General features: G+C 41.3%; 1 protein-coding gene across 1 annotated transcript in view; it reads right to left on the reverse strand.

The window, feature by feature from the left end:
• The window catches only part of LOC139378978 (phospholipid-transporting ATPase ABCA1-like), a 269,741-nt gene that overhangs the window by 115,342 nt on the left and 134,171 nt on the right, over positions 1 to 20,228 (reverse strand). The window contains exons 24-28 of the mRNA XM_071121640.1: positions 17,134 to 17,327; positions 11,784 to 11,832; positions 5,268 to 5,381; positions 5,083 to 5,118; positions 1,699 to 1,838 (exon numbers count right to left, since the gene is read on the reverse strand). Coding sequence (XP_070977741.1) covers positions 1,699 to 1,838; positions 5,083 to 5,118; positions 5,268 to 5,381; positions 11,784 to 11,832; positions 17,134 to 17,327 — 533 coding nt within the window. The remainder of the gene's footprint in view (positions 1 to 1,698; positions 1,839 to 5,082; positions 5,119 to 5,267; positions 5,382 to 11,783; positions 11,833 to 17,133; positions 17,328 to 20,228) is intronic.

Consider the following 20,228-nt stretch of genomic DNA (forward strand, 5'->3'; position numbering starts at 1 on the left):
ATGGTTTAAGGAAACAGCTTTGATGCCAACAACAGAATCTAAAGTTTAACACTATGAACATTCTGGGAAACAGAGGCCTGGCCCTGAATGATATCTATGTGCCTCCATTGGAAGGAGGGTCATCAGCAGTGAAGGCAGAGGACATCCATTTTGAATCAAGCACAATGCTTCTACACACAGCTCTGGGATAACCTATCGGAAAGACATCGCAATCAGTCTCAGGTACGTACGTCGAGTTCCGATTCAGTCACCTGGGCTCACATGACAGAAGAGCTTGCCTCCCTACCACTTCCTCAAGTCCACATACTTAACCGTCCATCTCCTAACTTTCGTCCCCATAAATCACTTTATTTTGAGTCTCATCTTTTGAATTCCCCACCGGCTCTGTTTAAAGAGATTGCCTCACGCCACATTCATATAAGCTAACAATGGGAGCTGTTTACATGACGCTCAGGCCCTTTGTCAGGCCCGCAAGTGACATGAATGGGCAGGAAGAGAGGTGGAATGAGAGGAAGAAGGAGGGAGGAGAGGAGCCATGAAACAAAGGTTACGTCCCAATTGGAATCCTGTTCCCTTTAGAGTGGACCACTTTGGATGAGGGCTCATAGTCCAAAGTAGTGCACTGTATAGGAAATAGGATGCCATTTGGGACTCACTTTCACTCCACACACACCTCCCCTCGCTAACAAAACATAGTCACGTCCGGTATTGACAGTGACTAATGGTATGATCGGTATTGCAGCGAGTTACAGGGGGAAGTGTGTTCTAGAATTCAGCAGGTGGTAGGTTTACACACGGGCGAATAGGAGAAGTGGAGTGGAGTACTTCATGATGATGGTGCCTTTGGAGTGTAATTAATTCAATGTCGTGGTATCATTCATCGCTGATGGGGTTGCACCATGTCTACACACGTGTTATGAATAAAGATTTGCATCAATATGATTATTAGTGGAACAGAGCTCTCTAAATGACAAAGAAACAGAAAATCTGAGTTTGTACGTCAACAATTGTGCATCATCTCTGACGAAAAGTAAATGTAAGGTGTCATGTAAATAGATAACCATCTATTGGTTCTGACTCTAAATTAAAATAACTCACAAAACGATACGGACACACACTTTACAGGCTAATAGCAACCTGCCAGAGAGCTAATTGTTATGATAATCTTATTTGATACATAACTAATGAAACCACATTATTAGCATACTAACAAATTAGAAAAAAAAATCGTAGACATCTCTTTGCCTTTGAGGTTCCTATTAATTTAAAGTGGAAACCATTATGAGAGGAGACAGGAAGTTCTCATAGCTGGTGTGTGTGTGTGTGTATGTGTGTTTGTGTGTGTTCTAAACAGATTTTAGTTTACATTACAGAGCCTCTCTTAAAGTTGTGATCGGCTCTGTCTCCTTGGCAGATAAGACAGATAAGCCCTTCAGATAAAATAAAACATCCACTTTCCTTAAGAAACGTATAATACATTCTAGGTTTGTTGCATACATAGGGACTGAGCGTCCATTTTTCTCCTCCACAGATTGAAGAGTTGGTAGTACTTTCATATCTATTTGTCAAACTACTTCCCCCTACGGTACGTAGCCACCTCTTTTTACAATATAATGGATTTATTTCATGACACTACTACACTTAAGGGTATAGAAAACAGAGGCATAGAGAACTGTGAGGTTTGTGTGTGGTCATTACCTGAGCAATGATGCCTTTGCGGCTCCTGCGTGCGTGGTGGAAACGTTTGATGAAGAGGGCCAGGAATTGTCTCCGGATTAGTTCCCATCCCATTATCACACTGGAGCCCTTCCCATTCACATTGGCAACTCTCTCCACATCTAAAATGGAGGGCATACAAAATGTCAACAATAATTTTGTAGGTACAATACAGTGTTCATGAAGTGAATGAAAACCATCTGACAATCTGTTAGGCTCTTAGGTTTGTAGAAAGTGAATGAAAATGTTTTAGCCTCTCTCACAGTGTAGAAAATAACACCTCAATAACACTATCTTAATGAGTAAAACAAAGCCCACAAAATAAGCAATGTGGCCTCTTATCTGTCTAAAAAGTCCAAGAAAAGTATTTTTGAAACAAAGCATATGTAAATTGTGAAATAAAATGTGTTTCATAAGTGGGCTTGCTCAGGTAGAAATTGTAAAGGAGGTGGGCATTTTCTGATACTATTGCATCGTGTAAAATGAAAATCCCCTGCGTGGAATATGAATTGAAAGAGCTATGGGATTTTGTTTGGCTTTCCAAAATGGCCACCAGTTTGTGGAAAAGCTGCACCTGTGTGACAAATTGACTCTGTTGCCAACCAAGGAGAGCAAGAACTGGAGCAAGAACTGTCACAATGACTGACGTTTTGCGTCTTCTCCAGTGTTAATTGTCATAGAGCAGCAAATAATGAGGATTCGTGAAAACATATGAATGTGTGTACCAACTTCTTAGGGATAGGCGTCCGGTCAACGGGACAGTTGTAAATCATGCAGCGCTGTGTGTCACGATCGCAGGTTTTAGAGAAACAACAAATGTTGGTTCATATAAGTGTCTTATATCAGAAATATTAAATTATTGTTAATATAACCGCACTGTCCAATTTACAGTAGCTACAGTGCCTTGCGAAAGTATTCGGCCCCCTTGAACTTTGCGACCTTTTGCCACATTTCAGGCTTCAAACATAAAGATATAAAACTGTATTTTTTTGTGAAGAATCAACAACAAGTGGGACACAATCATGAAGTGGAACGACATTTATTGGATATTTCAAACTTTTTTAACAAATCAAAAACTGAAAAATTGGGCGTGCAAAACTATTCAGCCCCTTTACTTTCAGTGCAGCAAACTCTCTCCAGAAGTTCAGTGAGGATCTACCAAGTGAGATCTAACAAATCTACCAAGACCTGGCCGTCCCTCTAAACTTTCAGCTCATACAAGGAGAAGACTGATCAGAGATGCAGCCAAGAGGCCCATGATCACTCTGGATGAACTGCAGAGATCTACAGCTGAGGTGGGAGACTCTGTCCATCGGACAACAATCACATATATTGCACAAATCTGGCCTTTATGGAAGAGTGGCAAGAAGAAAGCCATTTCTTAAAGATATCCATAAAAAGTGTCATTTAAAGTTTGCCACAAGCCACCTGGGAGACACACCAAACATGTGGAAGAAGGTGCTCTGGTCAGATGAAACCAAAATTGAAATTTTTGGCAACAATGCAAAACGTTATGTTTGGCGTGAAAGCAACACAGCTGAACACACCATCCCCACTGTCAAACATGGTGGTGGCAGCATCATGGTTTGGGCCTGCTTTTCTTCAGCAGGGACAAGGAAGATGGTTAAAATTGATGGGAAGATGGATGGAGCCAAATACAGGACCATTCTGGAAGAAAACCTGATGGAGTCTGCAAAAGACCTGAGACTGGGACGGAGATTTGTCTTCCAACAAGACAATGATCCAAAACATAAAGCAAAATCTACAATGGAATGGTTCAAAAATAAACATATCCAGGTGTTAGAATGGCCAAGTCAAAGTCCAGACCTGAATCCAATCGAGAATCTGTGGAAAGAACTGAAAACTGCTGTTCAAAAATGCTCTCCATCCAACCTCACTGAGCTCGAGCTGTTTTGCAAGGAGGAATGGGAAAAAATGTCAGTCTCTCGATGTGCAAAACTGATAGAGACATACCCCAAGCGACTTACAGCTGTAATCGCAGCAAAAGGTGGCGCTACAAAGTATTAACTTAAGGGGGCTGAATAATTTTGCACGCCCAATTTTTCAGTTTTTGATTTGTTAAAAAAGTTTGAAATATCCAATAAATGTCGTTCCACTTCATGATTGTGTCCCACTTGTTGTTGATTCTTCACAAAAAAATACAGTTTTATATCTTTATGTTTGAAGCCTGAAATGTGGCAAAAGGTCGCAAAGTTCAAGGGGGCCGAATACTTTCGCAAGGCACTGTATTACTGCGAAAAAAAATGCCATGCTAAGGAGAGCTCCTAACAACAAAACACTATGTTCACAGCGATAGGTTTGATAAATTCACCTCTGAAGGTGAAATGTGTACTTACATTCTGAAATCTTGCTCTGATTTATCATCGAAAGGGTCTCAGAGATAACATTAAGTGTTGTTTTGTTAGATAAAATCCTCTTTCATATCCTAAAAAGGTCCATATATCATGCACGATCGATTTTGTATTTCCACTCGTTCAAATCTAACCATAAAAGTTGTTTCAACTAGTCAAATCACGTTCGTATTTATTCTTCAGAGATCCTAGAACGTAACCAGACTTCACTATATCATTAGGTGTGTACTGTACTACATCCTATAGGACACCAAATTTGGTCAGAGAGCATCGCATTCATGGCGCGCCGATGACACGGGCGGTCTTCACTTGATTGACTGTAACTTTGTCAAATAAGCACCAGTCAAACAAAGCTAGATAGCCAATGAGCTGGGCTTTTTGTGAGTATGCGGAAACCCTGTATCTGTCGCAAAATGTTGCTGCTAACCTTGTGCGGCAGCAAGCCTGTTCCTTTTGGACAAAGTTACAAGAATATGGAGATTTATGAAGTTTTGAAAACTGTGTGTTTTGCAAATGTTGAACTTACAATATGGCTACTAATACTGGGAAGGCAAAATCAAAGTCCAAGTATACAGAAAAATGTCATGTAAATGGAAATGTCTCCTTCACGATTTGCCCAAATGTACCTGGGTGATTTCACACTAAATGTCATGTAGCTTGCTCATACTTCAAGTTATCAGTCTGAAACTTTGCACATACACTGAATAACAACCAGAGTGATGGCTGGATTTGGGACCTTTGTTGCATTTCAAAGATAGTGGTAGTGTTTTTTTTCTTTGTATTTTCATCTACCAGATCTAATGTGTTATATTCTCCTATAGTCAATTCACATTTCCACAAACTTCAAAGTGTTTCCCTTCAAATGGTACCAAGAATATGCATATCCTTTCCTCAGGGCCTGAGCTACAGGCAGTTAGATTTGGGTATGTCATTTTAGGCAAAAATTTGAAAAAAGGGGGCTATCCCTATTAAAATTTTAACTCGGTATACGTACCCTCCACTCTGCTTGTGAACTTGGCTTTCACTTCAGCTTCAGTTGGATCATAACAATAGACAGGGAGGACAGAATGAAAACAGAACATTACCATTCATTTGCAATAAGACATCATGTCTCTACCTCAGAATAGGCCTATTTTTTTTCTTCTTTTTTTTAAATATTATTGAAAGATAAGCACATACCCCTTTTCCCAGTCACTTTGTCTGAAGTGTTCCCTACATTGGTCAGGCTTTGCCGTTGCCGCTTGGATTCCCTTGAACTTCTTGTCTTGTCTCTTACCAAAGGTGCTTTGTTATCTAAAATAACACACAGAAGGTCAGTTGTATTGGCATAACCCATTTACCGTTTTGAATACCATACAGAAATAATAGCAACCGCTTGTGGCCTATACAGTGTCATATTACTTGCTGAGGGTAATATCACACATCAACATGATAAAGGTATATCGTGATATTAATTTGTTCTTCCTGGGCCTTCAACGGTGGACGGGCTTCCAAATGTATTAAAATTGGCTTGGTAGGTTTAGGGTCCCAGAACATTCACACCTGGCCCAATGGGCAATCAAATCAAATCAAAGTTGATCTGTCACGTGCGCCGAATACAACACCTTACAGTGAAATGCTTACTTACAGGCTATAACCAATAGTGCGAAAAAAAAGTGTGTGTACGGGTGTGTGTGTAGGTAAGTAAAGAAATAAAACAACAGTAAAAAGAAATGTGAAAATAACAGTAGCAAGGCTATGTACAGACACTGGTTAGTCAGGCTTATTGAGGTAGTATGTACAAGTAAGTATGATTAAAGTGACTATGCATATATGATGAACAGAGAGTAGCAGTAGCGTAAAAAGAGGGGTTGGCAGGTGATGGTACACAATGCAGATAGCCCGGTTAGCCAATGTGCAGCAGCACTGGTTGGTCGGATCATTTGAGGTATTATGCACATGAATGTATAGTTAAATTGACTATGCATATATGTTAAAACAGAGAGTAGCAGCAGTGTAAAAGAGGGGTTGGGGGGTGGCACACAATGCAAATAGTCCGGGTAACCATTTGGTTACCTGTTCAGGAGTCTTATGGCGTGGTGATAAAAACTGTTGAGAAGCCTTTTTGTCCTAGACTTGGCACTCCATGTACCGCTTGCCATACCCTCTGAAGTGCCTTGCGGTTGGAGGCAGAGCAATTGTCGTACCAGGCAGTGATGCAACCGGTCAGGATGCTCTCGATGTTGCAGCTGTAAAACCTTTTGAGGATCTCAGGACCCATGCCAAATCTTTCTAGTTTCCTGAGGGGGAAGTGGCTTTGTCGTGCCCTCTTCACGACTGCCTTGGTGTGTTTGGACCATTCTAGTTTGTTGTTGATGTGGACACCAAGGAACTTGAAGCTCTCAACCTGCTCCACTGCAGCCCAGTCGATGAGAATGGGCGTGCTCGGTGCTCCTTTTCCTGTAGTCCTCCTTAGTCTTGGTTACGTTGAGGGATAGGTTGTTATTCTGGCACCACCCAGCCAGGTCTCTGACTTCCTCCCTATAGGCTGACATTTTGACATTTTATTGATAATGTTGAACCGATTCCACTCTACACTTTGGTCTGAGTATGATTACATTGACGATCGTGACACTCTTTTCTGCCGTAAGATACGGTTGCAGAAACATTATGTACAAAATAATTTACAAATAATGGCAAAAAACCCCACATAATAGCACAATTGGTTGGGTGCCCATAAAACTGCAGCCATTTCTTCCGGCATCATAATCAGCAAGCAGTCTTGTCTCTAGAGAGCCGTAAAAGTGAAAGGAAAAGCAAGCATTCACACAGTTGCAATGATTTTCAAATAAAACCAATACAAACTGATATTGTATCGATATTCCATGTCGGTGACCGTCACTATATACTGTATATACAGTTGAAGTCGGAAGATTACATACACTTAGGTTGGAGTCATTAAAACTAGTTTTTCAACCACTCCACAAACTTCTTGTTAACAACTATAGTTTTGGCAAGTTGGTTAGGACATCTACTTTGTGCATGACAATTTTCAATAATACATTTTCCAACAATTGTTTACAGACAGATTATTTCACTTATAAGTCACTGCATCACAATTCCAGTGGGTCAGATGTTAACATACAATAAGTTGACTGTTCCTTTATACAGCTTGGAAAATTCCAGAAAATTATGTAATGGCTTTAGAAGCTTCTGATAGGCTAATTGACATTATTTGAGTCAATTGGAGGTGTACATGTGGATGTATTTCAATGCCTAACTTCAAACTTAGTGCCTCTTTGCTTGACATCATGGGAAAATAAGCCAAGACCTCAGAAAAAATATTATAGACCTCCAAAAGTCTGGTTCATTTTTGGGAGCAATTTCCAAATACCTTAAAATACCACGTTCATCTGTACAAACAATAGTACGCAAATATAAACCTCATGGGACCACGCAGCAATCATACCGCTCAGGAAGGAGACGCGTTCTGTCTCCTAGAGATGAACATACTTTGGTGCAAAAAGTGCAAACCAATCCCAGAACAACAGCAAAGGACCTTGTGAAGATGCTGGAGGAAATAGGTACAAAATGATCTATATCCACAGTAAAACGAGTCCTATATCAACATAACCTGAAAGGCCACTCAGCAAGGAAGAAGCCACTGCTCCAAAACTGCCATAAAAAAGCCAGACTACAGTTTGCAACTGCACATGGATATAAAGATCATACTTTTTGAAGAAATGTCCTCTGGTCTGATGAAACAAAAATAGAACTGTTTGGCCATAATGACCATCGTTATGTTTAGAGGAAAAAGGGGGACGCTTGCAAGTCGAAGAACACCATCCCAACCATGAAGAGCAGGGGTGGCAGCATCATGTTGTGGGGGTGCTTTGCTGGTGCACTTCACAAAATAGATGGCATCATGAGGAAGGAAAATTATGTCAATATAATGAAGCAACATCTCAAGACATCAGTCAGGAAGTTAAAGCTTGGTCGCAAATGGGTCTTCCAAATGGACAATGACCCCAAGCATACTTCCAAAGTTGCGGCAAAATGGCTTAAGTACAACAAAGTCAAGGTATTGAGGTGGCCATCACAAAGCTCTGACCTCAATCCCATTGAACATTTTTGGGCAGAATTGAAAAAACATGTGCGAGCAAGGAGGCCTACAAACCTGATTCAGTTACACCAGCTCTGTCAGGAGGAATGGGCCAACATTCACCCAACTTATTTTGGGAAGCTTGTGGAAGTCAACCCGAAACATTTGACCCAAGTTAAACAATTTAAAGGCAATGCTACCAAATACTAATTGAGTATATGTAAACTTCTGACCGACTGGAAATGTGATGAAAGAAATAAAAGCTGAAATAAATGATTCTCTCTACTATAATTCTGACATGTCACATTCTTCAAATAAAGTGGTGATCCTAACTGACCTAAGACAGGGAATTGTTACTAGGATTAAATGTCAGGAAATATGAGAAACTGAAACTGAAGATGGAAGCCAGCTAACAAGGACTTGCGCCCCTCCTTCTCCGTGGCCGAGGTATGTAAAACATTTAAACGTGTTGACCCTCGCAGGACTACATTTAAATGTGCCCAGACGACATCCCTAGCCACATCCTCAGAGCATGCGCAGACCAGCTGGCTGGTGTGTTTACGGACATATTCAATCACTCCCTATCCCAGCCTGCTGTCCCCACATGCTTCAAGATGGCCACCATTGTTCCTATACCCAAGAAGGCGAAAATAACTAAATGACTACTGCCCCGTAGCACTCACTTCTGTCATCATGAAGTGATTTGAAAGACTTGTCAAGGATCACATTACCTCCACCTTACCGGCCACCCTCGCTATCAATCTGCACACTGCCCTATCCCATCTGAACAAGAGGAATACCTACAGTGGGGCAAAAAAGTATTTAGTCAGCCACCAATTGTGCATGTTCTCCCACTTAAAAAGATGAGAGAGGCCTGTAATTTCCATCATAGGTACACTTCAACTATGACAGACAAAATGAGAAAAAAAATCCATAACATCACATTATAGGATTTTTAATGAATTTATTTGCAAATTATGGTGGAAAATAAGTATGGGAGAACTTACACAATTGGTGGCTGACTAAATACCTTTTTGCCCCACTGCATGTAAAAATGCTGTTCACTGACTACAGCTCAACATTCAACACCATAGTACCCTCCAAGCTCATCATCAAGCTGTACACATTCAATTGGGTCCTGGACTTTCTGACGGGCTGCCCACAGATGGTGAAGGCAGGAAACAACATCTCCACTTCGCTGACCCTCAACACTGGGGCCCCACAAGATTGCGTGCTTAGCCCCCTCCTATACTCCCTGTTCACCCACGACTGCGTGGCCATGCACGCCTCCAACTCAATCATCAAGTTTGCAGACGACAGTAGTGGGCTTGATCACGAATGACGACGAGACAGGCTACAGAGAGAGGAGATGAGGGCACTCGGAGTGTGGTGTCAGGAAAACAACCCCTCACTCAACTTCAACAAAACAAAGGAGATGATCGTGGACTTCAGGAAACAGCAGAGGGAGCACCCCTCTATCCACTTCGAAGGGACAGCAGTGGAGAAGGTAGAACGTTTTAAGTTCCTCGGCGTACACATCACAGACAAACTGAAATGCTCCACCCACACAGACAGGAGGCTGAAGAAATGTGGCTTGTCACCCAAAACCCTGACAAACTTTCACATATGCACAATCGAGAGCATCCTGTCGGGCTGTATCATAGCCTGGTACGGCAACTGCTCCCGCCCTCAACCGCAAGGCTCTCCAGAGGGTGGAGCGGTCTGCACAACGCATCACGGAGGCAAACTAACTGCCCTCCGTGACACTTACAGCACCCGATGTCACAGGAAGGCCAAAATTATCATCAAGGACAACAACCACCCGAGCCACTGCCTGTTCACACTGCTACCATCCAGAAGGGCGAGGTCAGTACAGGTGCATCAAAGCTGGGACCGAGAGGCTGAAAACAGATTTTATCTCAAGGCCATCAGATTGCTAAACAGCAATCACTAACTCAGAGAGGCTGCTGCCTACATTGAGACCCAATCACTGGCCACTTCAATAAAAAACACTAGTCACTTTAAACAAAGCCACTTTAAATAATACCACTTTAATAATGTTTACATATCTTATATTACTCATATCATATGTATATACTGTATTTTATATCATCTATTGCACCATGCATATGCCGCTCGGCCATTACTCATCCCTATAAACTCAGCAAAAAAACATCCCTTTTTCAGGACCCTGTCTTTCAAAGATAATTTGTAAAAATCCAAATAATGTCACAGATCTTCATTGTAAAGGGTTTAAACACTGTCTCCCATGGTTCTTCAATGAACCATAAACAATTAATGAGCACCTGTGGAACGGCCATTAAGACACTAACAGCTTACAGATGGTAGGCAATTAAGGTCACAGTTATGAAAACTTAGGACACTAAAGGCCTTTCTACTGACTCTGAAAAACACGACAAGAAAGATGCCCAGGGTCCCTGCTCAAGGAGGCATGAGGACTGCAGATGTGGCCAGGGCAACAAATTGCGATGTCCTTACTGTGAGATGCCTAAGACAGCGCTACAGGGAGACAGGATGGCAGCTGATCGTCCTTGCAGTGGCAGACCACGTGTAACAACACCTGCACAGGATCGGTACATCTGAACATCACACCTGCGGGACAGGTACAGGATGGCAACAACTGCCAGAGTTACACCAGGAACGCACAATCCCTCCATCAGTGCTCAGACTGTCCCCAATAGGCTGAGAGATGGACTGAGGGATTGTAGGCCTGTTGTAAGGCAGGTCCTCACCAGACATCACAGGCAACAACGTTGTCTTTGTGCACAAACCCACCGTTGCTGGACCAGACAGGACTGGCAAAAAGTGTTCTTCAATCCCAATGAGCATGTCTGAGATCTGTTGGATCGGAGGGTGAGGGCTAGGGCCATCCCCCCCAAGAAATGTCCGTGAACTTGCAGGTACCTTGGTGGAAGAAGGGGTAACATCTCACAGCAAGAACTGGAAAATCTGGTGGAGTGCATGAGGAGGAGATGCACTGCAATACTTTTTGCAGCTTGTGTCCACACCAGATACTGACTGTTACTTTTGATTTTGACCCCACCTTTGTTCAGGGTCACATTATTACATTTCGGTTAGTCACCTGTCTGTGGAATTTGTTCAGGTTATGTCTCAGTTGTTGAGTCTTGTTATGCTCATACAAATATTTACACATGTTAAGTTTGCTGAAAATAAACGCAGTTGACAGTGAGAGGACGTTTTATTTTTTGCTGAGTTTATTTATTTGTACATATTCTCATTCACCCCTTTAGATTTGTGTTTATTAGGTAGTTGTTGGGGAATTGTTAGATTAATTGTTAGATATTACTGCACTGTTGGAACTAGAAGCACAAGCATTTCGCTACACTTTATTAACATAACATTAACATCTTCTAATCATGTGTATGTGACCAATAAAATTAGATTTGATCTGATTTGAAGACTCTCAATGGTGTGTGTGTGTGTGTGTGTGTGTGTAAACTGTATATGTGCACACACACACGGTAGTGTTTGTGTCTATACTGCATATCATCAGTCCACGATTAAACTATTCTACTACAATTTACATTGTAACCCCCCCAAATTCCACTCAACCGGCAAAACTTGCAATTTACCTGGAATTTCCACATCCACACCTGTGTCCTCCGCCACTTTGAGGAAAATCTGTGAGATGGAACGCAGCATAATTAGCATGATATAAAATTGCTTAGCATCATCATCTCCAGTGAAATTACTTGACCTCTATGTGTGTTATTAGACAAATGATCGACAGCACTCCTGTAATGACAAAAACAGGGGCTCTATATTCATTACAATGACAAATTGGTAGGTTAGCGTTTTTCATCATTAATCTTGTTCTCGAGGTAGCTCTGCAGAGTGGTCACTAGCTGGAACAGCCACAATGTCATAAAATCAGATTTGAAACTTACCCCTAAACTTAACCTCACTGCTAACCCTTATGCCCTTATCCCTAACCTTAAAATTAAGACGAAAAAGCAAATGATTGTTTGAATGAATTTTTACAATACAGGCTATTTTGTCTTTGCAGCTGGCCTATCTAGTGTAAATCACTAATTTCTGCCTCCAGGACAAGCCTCATGACAAACGTCAACCTTTGTGAAGCAGTCCTTTCTTTCTCCATGCTCTTGTATTACAGATGCGCGAACACTAGTGATCCGCTGGTTGACTCATGACCCGCAGTCCCTGCGGTTATATCCGGGAGGCGTATTATATATATATATATATATATATCATTATATATTGTGTGGCTGAAGGGTGGGTGGGTGGCGGGTTGAATAAAAAGAGAAACAACAGCTTTAAAAAATCTATAAATGTATAATTCTTCTGCAATTAATATAGGCTACATTGAGGTTTTTCTTTCATTATTTTAGGCTATCTGGTATAAGTGCATAAACTTTAGGGCTTAACTGTTTGCGCCAAATAATGCTTTTGGGGACTGGTAGAAAAAGTCAACGCCAATCCACGGAGCCAAGGACATTCAAGTTTAATTCAATAACACAAAAGCTGCAAAAGGAGAGTTGAAAATAAAGAGAAGGGGGGGCTAGATAAGTAATGTTTGGAAAATATTTGGTGAAGAGGTAAAAGAGGATGATAGCAGTGTTATGTGTGATGATTGTGAGGCACTATACAAATTCGACAGTCACAACAAGGCACTTCAAATAGGCCTATGCCACGTCAAGGGAACTTTAGCCTACTGTTCAGATGTGTTAAATGGAAGGTGCTGTCTTCATCATAAAAGGATTATAAAAGCAGATAGTATTTCAACCACATAAAATCTGCATCAAAGTAGACAAGTTGACTAACAAACAGTCTATCAAAATGACTTAAATTATGAGTAGAAGCATATCTAAATCAGGCAACAACCAAATAATCCTGCAACCCTGTCAAAAAAATTATTCCGCTGTCTTTGACTGTGGCTTATAACATATTTTACATGGTTAGGGTCGGGTGGCGGCCTCAGATTTTCACTTTATCACATATAATCGGCGGTTGCGGATGGGTTATTAGCAATTGCGGGCAGGTGCGGGTGAATAAACAGCTGACACGCGCAGTGGTGTAAAGTACTTAAGTAAAAATACTTTGAAATACTACTTAAGTCGTTTTTTAGGGTATATGGACTTTACTATTTACATTTTTTGCCAGGTTTTACTTTCACTTCACTACATTCCAAAAAAAAATAATGTACTTTTTACTCCAATAATGTACTTTTTACTGACACCAAAAAGTAGTCGTTACATTTTGACAGGAAAATGGTCCAATTCACACACTTATCAAGACAACATCCCTGGTCATCCCAATGCCTCTGATCTGGCGGACTCACTAAACACAAATGCTTTGTTTATAAATTCATGTCTGAGTGTTGTAGAGTGCCCCTGGCTATCTGTAAATGAATAAAAAACTGGAAATTGTGCAGTCTGGTTTGCATAATGTAAGGAATTAAAAATTATGAATACTTTTACTGTTAAAACTTAAGTATATTTTAGCAATTCCATTTACTTTTGATACTTAAGTATATTTAAAACCAAATAAGGTATTTATTTATTATTTATTACTCAAATGTATTACTCAAATATGACAAATGAGTACTTTCTCCACCACTGGACCCGCGCACTAGTAGCACATGCACACACGGACACACACACACGGACACACGGACACACGGACACACACACACACACACACACACACACACACTAGAAATACCACCAACTGACATCTAATCTCCCTTCTCTAAGTAGATATATGCAGTAGACTCCACCAGCATAACCTTGTGTCTGAATGTGATACGTTGAAAAGGAATTATTCACAATGCCCGCAGGGCATCTTCATCTGACAAAAATTTCTGAGACATATTAGTTGTGTTTGACAACAGTAACTTAGTGGTATGTGCCTGCCTACAGACGTAATCCAACACTATCCTTGGCATACTAAGCATTTGGTTTGTTCAGTAGAGAGCAGTGTGTGTGTGTGTGTGTGTGTGTGTGTGTGTGTGTGTTTCAAGTTTTAAAAGTTTTAAAGTACAGTCGTGGCCAAAGGTTGAGAATGAAACAAATATTAATTTTCATAAAGTTTGCTGCATCAGTGTCTTTAGATATTTTTGTCAGATGTTACTATGGAATAATGATGTATAATTACAAGCATTTCATAAGTGTCAAAGGCTTTTATTGACAACTACATGAAGTTGATGCAAAGAGTCAATATTTGCAACGTTGACCCTTCTTTTTCAAGACCTCTGCAATCTGCCCTGGCATGCTGTCAATTAACTTCTGGGCCACATCCTGACTGATGGGAGCCCATTCTTGCATAATCAATGCTTGGAGTTTGTCATAATTTGTGTTTTTTTGTTTGTCCATCTGCCTCTTGAGGGTTGACCACAAGTTCTCAATGGGATTAAGGTCTGGGGAGTTTCCTGGCCATGGACCCAAAATATTGATGTTTCGTACCCCAAGCCACTTAGTTATCACTTTTGCCTTATGGCAAGGTGCTCCATCATGCTGGAAAAGGCATTATTCCTCACCAAACTGTTCCTGGATGGTTGGGGGAAGTTGCTCTCGGAGGATGTGTTGGTACCATTCTTTATCCATGGCTGTGTTCTTAGGCAAAATTGTGAGTGAGCCCACTCCCTTGGCTGAGAAGCGACCCCACAAATGAATGGTCTCAGGATGCTTTACTGTTGGCATGACACAGAACTGATGGTAGAGCTCACCTTGTCTTCTCCGGACAAGCTTTTTTCTGGATGCCACAAACACTCGGAAAGGGGATTCAACAGAGAAAATGACTTTACACCAGTCCTCAGCAGTCCAATCCCTGTACCTTTTGCAGAATATCAGTCTGTCCCTGATGTTTTTCCTGGAGAGAAGTAGCTTCTTTGCTGCCTTCTTGACACCAGGCCATATTCCAAAAGTCTTCGCCTCACTGTGCATGCAGATGCACTCACACCTGCCTGCTGCCATTCCTGAGCAAGCTCTGTACTGGTGGTGCCCCGATCCCGCAGCTGAATTGTTTTATTTCACCTTTATTTAACCAGGTAGGCTATTTGAGAACAAGTTCTTATTTACAACTGTGACCTGGCCAAGATAAAGCACAGTAGTTCGACACATACAACAACAGAGTTACACATGGAATAAACAAACATAGTCAATAATACAGTATAAAAAAGAAAAGTCTATATACAGTGAGTGCAAATGAGGTAAGATAAGGGAGGTAAGGCAATAAATAGGCCATGGTGGCGAAGTAATTACAATATAGCAATTAAACACTGGAGTGGTAGATGTGCAGAAGATGAATGTGCAAGTAGAGATACTGGGGTGCAAAAGAGCAAGATAAATAAATAAATACAGTACAGTGATGAGGTAGTTGGCTGTTAACAGTTGGGCTATGTACAGGTGCAGTGATCGGTGAGCTGCTCTGACTGCTGGTGCTTAAAGCTAGTGAAGGAGATAAGTCTCCAGCTTCAGTGATTTTTGCAGTTCGTTCCAGTCATTGGCAGCAGAGAACTGGAAGGAAAGCGGCCAAATGAGGAATTGGCTTTGGGGGTGACCAGTGAGATATCCCTGCTGTAGCGCGTGCTACGAGTGGGTGCTGCTATGGTGACCAGTGAGCTGAGATAAGGTGGGGCTTTACCTAGCAGACACTTGTAGATTACCTGTAGCCAGTGGGTTTGGCGACGAGTATGAAGCGATGGCCAGCCAACGAGTGCGTACAGGTCGCAGAGGCTTTGGTGACAAAACGGATGGCACTGTGATAGACTGCACCCAATTTGTTGAGTAGAGTGTTGGAGGCTACCCACCCTATTTTATAAATTACATTGCAGAAGTCGAGGATCAGTAGGATGGTCATTTTTACGAGGGTATGTTTGGCAGCATGAGTGAAGGATTCTTTGTTGCGAAATAGAAAGCCTATTCTAGATTTAATTTTGGATTGGAGAGGCTTAATGTGAGTCTGAAAGGAGAGTTTACAGTCTAACCAGACACCTAGGTATTTGTAGTTGTCTACATATTCTAAGTCAGAACCGTCCATAGTAGTGATGCTGGAGTCTGCCGTTGAGTCTGTTGAGGCTGCCGATAAGAATGTGGTGATTGACAGTCAAAAGCCTTGGCCAGGTCGATGAATACGGCTGCACGGTAAGTACTCTTATCGATGGCGGTTATGATATCGTTTAGGACCTTGATCGTGGCTGAGTTGTGCACCCATGACCAGCTCTGAAACCAGATTGCATAGCAGAGAAGGTACAACTTTAGGAGACTTGGGCACCCTGAAGCCTTCTTCACAACAATTGAACTGCTCTCCTTGAAGTTCTTGATGATCCGATAAATGGTTGAATTAGGTGCAATCTTACTGGCAACAATATCCTTGCCTGTGAAGCCCTTTTTGTGCAATGCAATAATGACGGCACGTGTTTCCTTCCAGGTAACCATGGTTGACAGAGGAAGAACAATGATTCCAAGCACCACCCTCCTTTTGAAGCTTCCAGTCTGTTATTCGAACTCAATCAGCATGACAGAGTGATCTCCAGCCTTGTCCTCATCAACACTCACACCTGTTTTAAAGAGAGAATCACTGACATGATGTCAGCTGGTCCTTTTGTGGCAGGGTTGAAATGCAGTGGACATGTTTTTTGGGGATTCAGTTAATTTGCATGTCAAAGAGGGACTTTGCAATTAATTGCAATTCATCTAATCACTCTTCATAACATTCTGGAGTATATGCAAATTGCCATCATACAAACTCAGGCAGCAGACTGTGAAAATTAATATTTGTGTCATTCTCAAAACTTTCGGCCATGACTGTACAGTGAAATGCCTTTCTTGCAAGCTCTAAACCCAACAATGCAGTGTGTATACGTGTGCGTGTGTATGCACTTGCATGTGAAGCTTGTGTGCGAGTCTGTGTATGTGATGCCTGCGTACATGCGTGTGTGTGTGTGTTTCGTCCGCCTCATACCTCCTCTAGTGTGGTATCCGAGATGCCGTAGTTGGTGAAGCCAATGTCAGCCATCTCCAGGTCCAGCTCTTTGAAAAGGAGGGCGAAGGTGCCATCCTTGGCCCCGCTGTAAGGCAGGATGTAGGTGATCTCCTGGCCGATGCTCTCCAGGAACACTGCCTCGGGAACATGCCGACGCACCAGCTTACTGACAGCTGTAAGCTCTACATGGTGAAGTGAAACAGGAAGGACGACATGGATGTATGAAAAGGAAATACAGAAACAACAATATCTTATTGTTATGTCATATTGTTGTGCTTCATGTATGGTAACTGCCAAAATAAAATAAACGCTTAAATTAGGGATTCAAAGTACATTGAAAGCCGGTGCTTCCACACAGGTGTGGTTTCTGAGTTAATTAAGCAGTTAACATCCCATCATGCTTAGGGTCATGTAAAAAAATGCCCAGTTGCCCAATATTTTGGCTACCATGGTGTCACATCCCTCCAGTAGAGTTCCAGACACTTGTAGAATCTATGCTAAGGTGCATTGTAGCTGTTCTGCAGCTCGTGGTGGCCCAAAGTCCTTTTAAGACACCTTATGTTGGTGTTTCCTTTATTTTGGCAGTTACCTGTATTTCAATTGACATATTTAAAACCTGTTGGGGTTAGGGGCACAAGGAGTTCCCTAAAGGGAACACCTTTCCCATTCAGCTGAAAAAAATATTCTTTAGAAATATTTAACTTTCTCACATTAACAAGTCCAATAGAGCAAATGAAAGACAAACATCTGGTTAATCTACCCATCGTGTCCGATTTTTTAAATGTTTTACAGCGAAAACAGAACATATATTTATGTTAGATGACCACCAAATTCAAAAAACACACAGCGATTTTTCACAGTCACAAAAGCATAAATATAGATAAAATGAATCACTAACCTTTGATTATCTCCATCAGATGACACTCATAGGACATCATGTTATACATGCATTGTGTGTTTTGTTCGATAATGTGCATATGTAAACTGAGATTTTTGTATATATACAGTGCCTTGCGAAAGTATTCGGCCCCCTTGAACTTTGCGACCTTTTGCCACATTTCAGGCTTCAAACATAAAGATATAAAACTGTATTTTTTGTGAAGAATCAACAACAAGTGGGACACAATCATGAAGTGGAACGACATTTATTGGATATTTCAAACTTTTTTAACAAATCAAAAACTGAAAAATTGGGCGTGCAAATTTATTCAGCCCCCTTAAGTTAATACTTTGTAGCACCACCTTTTGCTGCGATTACAGCTGTAAGTCGCTTGGGGTATGTCTCTATCAGTTTTGCACATCGAGAGACTGACATTTTTTCCCATTCCTCCTTGCAAAACAGCTCAAGCTCAGTGAGGTTGGATGGAGAGCATTTGTGAACAGCAGTTTTCAGTTCTTTCCACAGATTCTCGATTGGATTCAGGTCTGGACTTTGACTTGGCCATTCTAACACCTGGATATGTTTATTTTTGAACCATTCCATTGTAGATTTTGCTTTATGTTTTGGATCATTGTCTTGTTGGAAGACAAATCTCCGTCCCAGTCTCATGTCTTTTGCAGACTCCATCAGGTTTTCTTCCAGAATGGTCCTGTATTTGGCTCCATCCATCTTCCCATCAATTTTAACCATCTTCCCTGTCCCTGCTGAAGAAAAGCAGGCACAAACCATGATGCTGCCACCACCATGTTTGACAGTGGGGATGGTGTGTTCAGCTGTGTTGCTTTTACGGCAAACATAACGTTTTGCATTGTTGCCAAAAAGTTCAATTTTGGTTTCATCTGACCAGAGCACCTTCTTCCACATGTTTGGTGTGTCTCCCAGGTGGCTTGTGGCAAACTTTAAACGACACTTTTTATGGATATCTTTAAGAAATGGCTTTCTTCTTGCCACTCTTCCATAAAGGCCAGATTTGTGCAATATACGACTGATTGTTGTGATATGGACAGAGTCTCGCACCTCAGCTGTAGATCTCTGCAGTTCTTCCAGAGTGATCATGGGCCTCTTGGCTGCATCTCTGATCAGTCTTCTCCTTGTATGAGCTGACATTTTAGAGGGACGGCCAGGTCTTGGTAGATTTGCAGTGGTCTGATACTCCTTCCATTTCAATATTATCGCTTGCACAGTGCTCCTTGGGATGTTTAAAGCTTGGGAAATCTTTTTGTATCCAAATCCGGCTTTATTTTTCTTCACAACAGTATCTCGGACCTGCCTGGTGTGTTCCTTGTTCTTCATGATGCTCTCTGCGCTTTTAACGGACCTCTGAGACTATCACAGTGCAGGTGCATTTATACGGAGACTTGATTACACACAGGTGGATTGTATTTATCATCATTAGTCATTTAGGTCAACATTGGATCATTCAGAGATCCTCACTGAACTTCTGGAGAGAGTTTGCTGCACTGAAAGTAAAGGGGCTGAATAATTTTGCACGCCCAATTTTTCAGTTTTTGATTTGTTAAAAAAGTTTGAAATATCCAATAAATGTCGTTCCACTTCATGATTGTGTCCCACTTGTTGTTGATTCTTCACAAAAAAAACAGTTTTATATCTTTATGTTTGAAGCCTGAAATGTGGCAAAAGGTCGCAAAGTTCAAGGGGGCCGAATACTTTCGCAAGGCACTGTATTTATATAAAAATCTCTGTTTACATTAGCGCGTTACGTGCAGTAATGTTTTGATTCCAAAACATCCGGTGATTTTGCAGAAATACTCACAATAAACATTGATAAAAGATGCAAGTGTTATTCACAGAATTAAAGATAAACGTATCCTCTATGCAACCGCTGTGTCAGATTTAAAAAAAAAACTTTACAGAAAAATTATAATCTGAGAACGGCGCTCAGAACCCAAAGAAATAGCCGCCATTTTGGCGTCAACAGAAGCTACAAAAAACACTATAAATATTCACTTACCTTTGAATATCTTCATCAGAAGGCAGTTCCAGGAATCCCATTTCGACAATAAATGACTGATTTGTTCCATAAAGTTCCAAATAGCCCATCATTTAGCCACTTGTTGTTAGCTTGTTCAGCCCAGCATTCCATCCTCAAAAAGCACGAGCAATTCCTCCAGAC

The sequence above is a fragment of the Oncorhynchus clarkii genome, chromosome 21, assembly GCF_045791955.1.
Source record: "Oncorhynchus clarkii lewisi isolate Uvic-CL-2024 chromosome 21, UVic_Ocla_1.0, whole genome shotgun sequence".
NCBI classification, from domain to species: domain Eukaryota; kingdom Metazoa; phylum Chordata; class Actinopteri; order Salmoniformes; family Salmonidae; genus Oncorhynchus; species Oncorhynchus clarkii.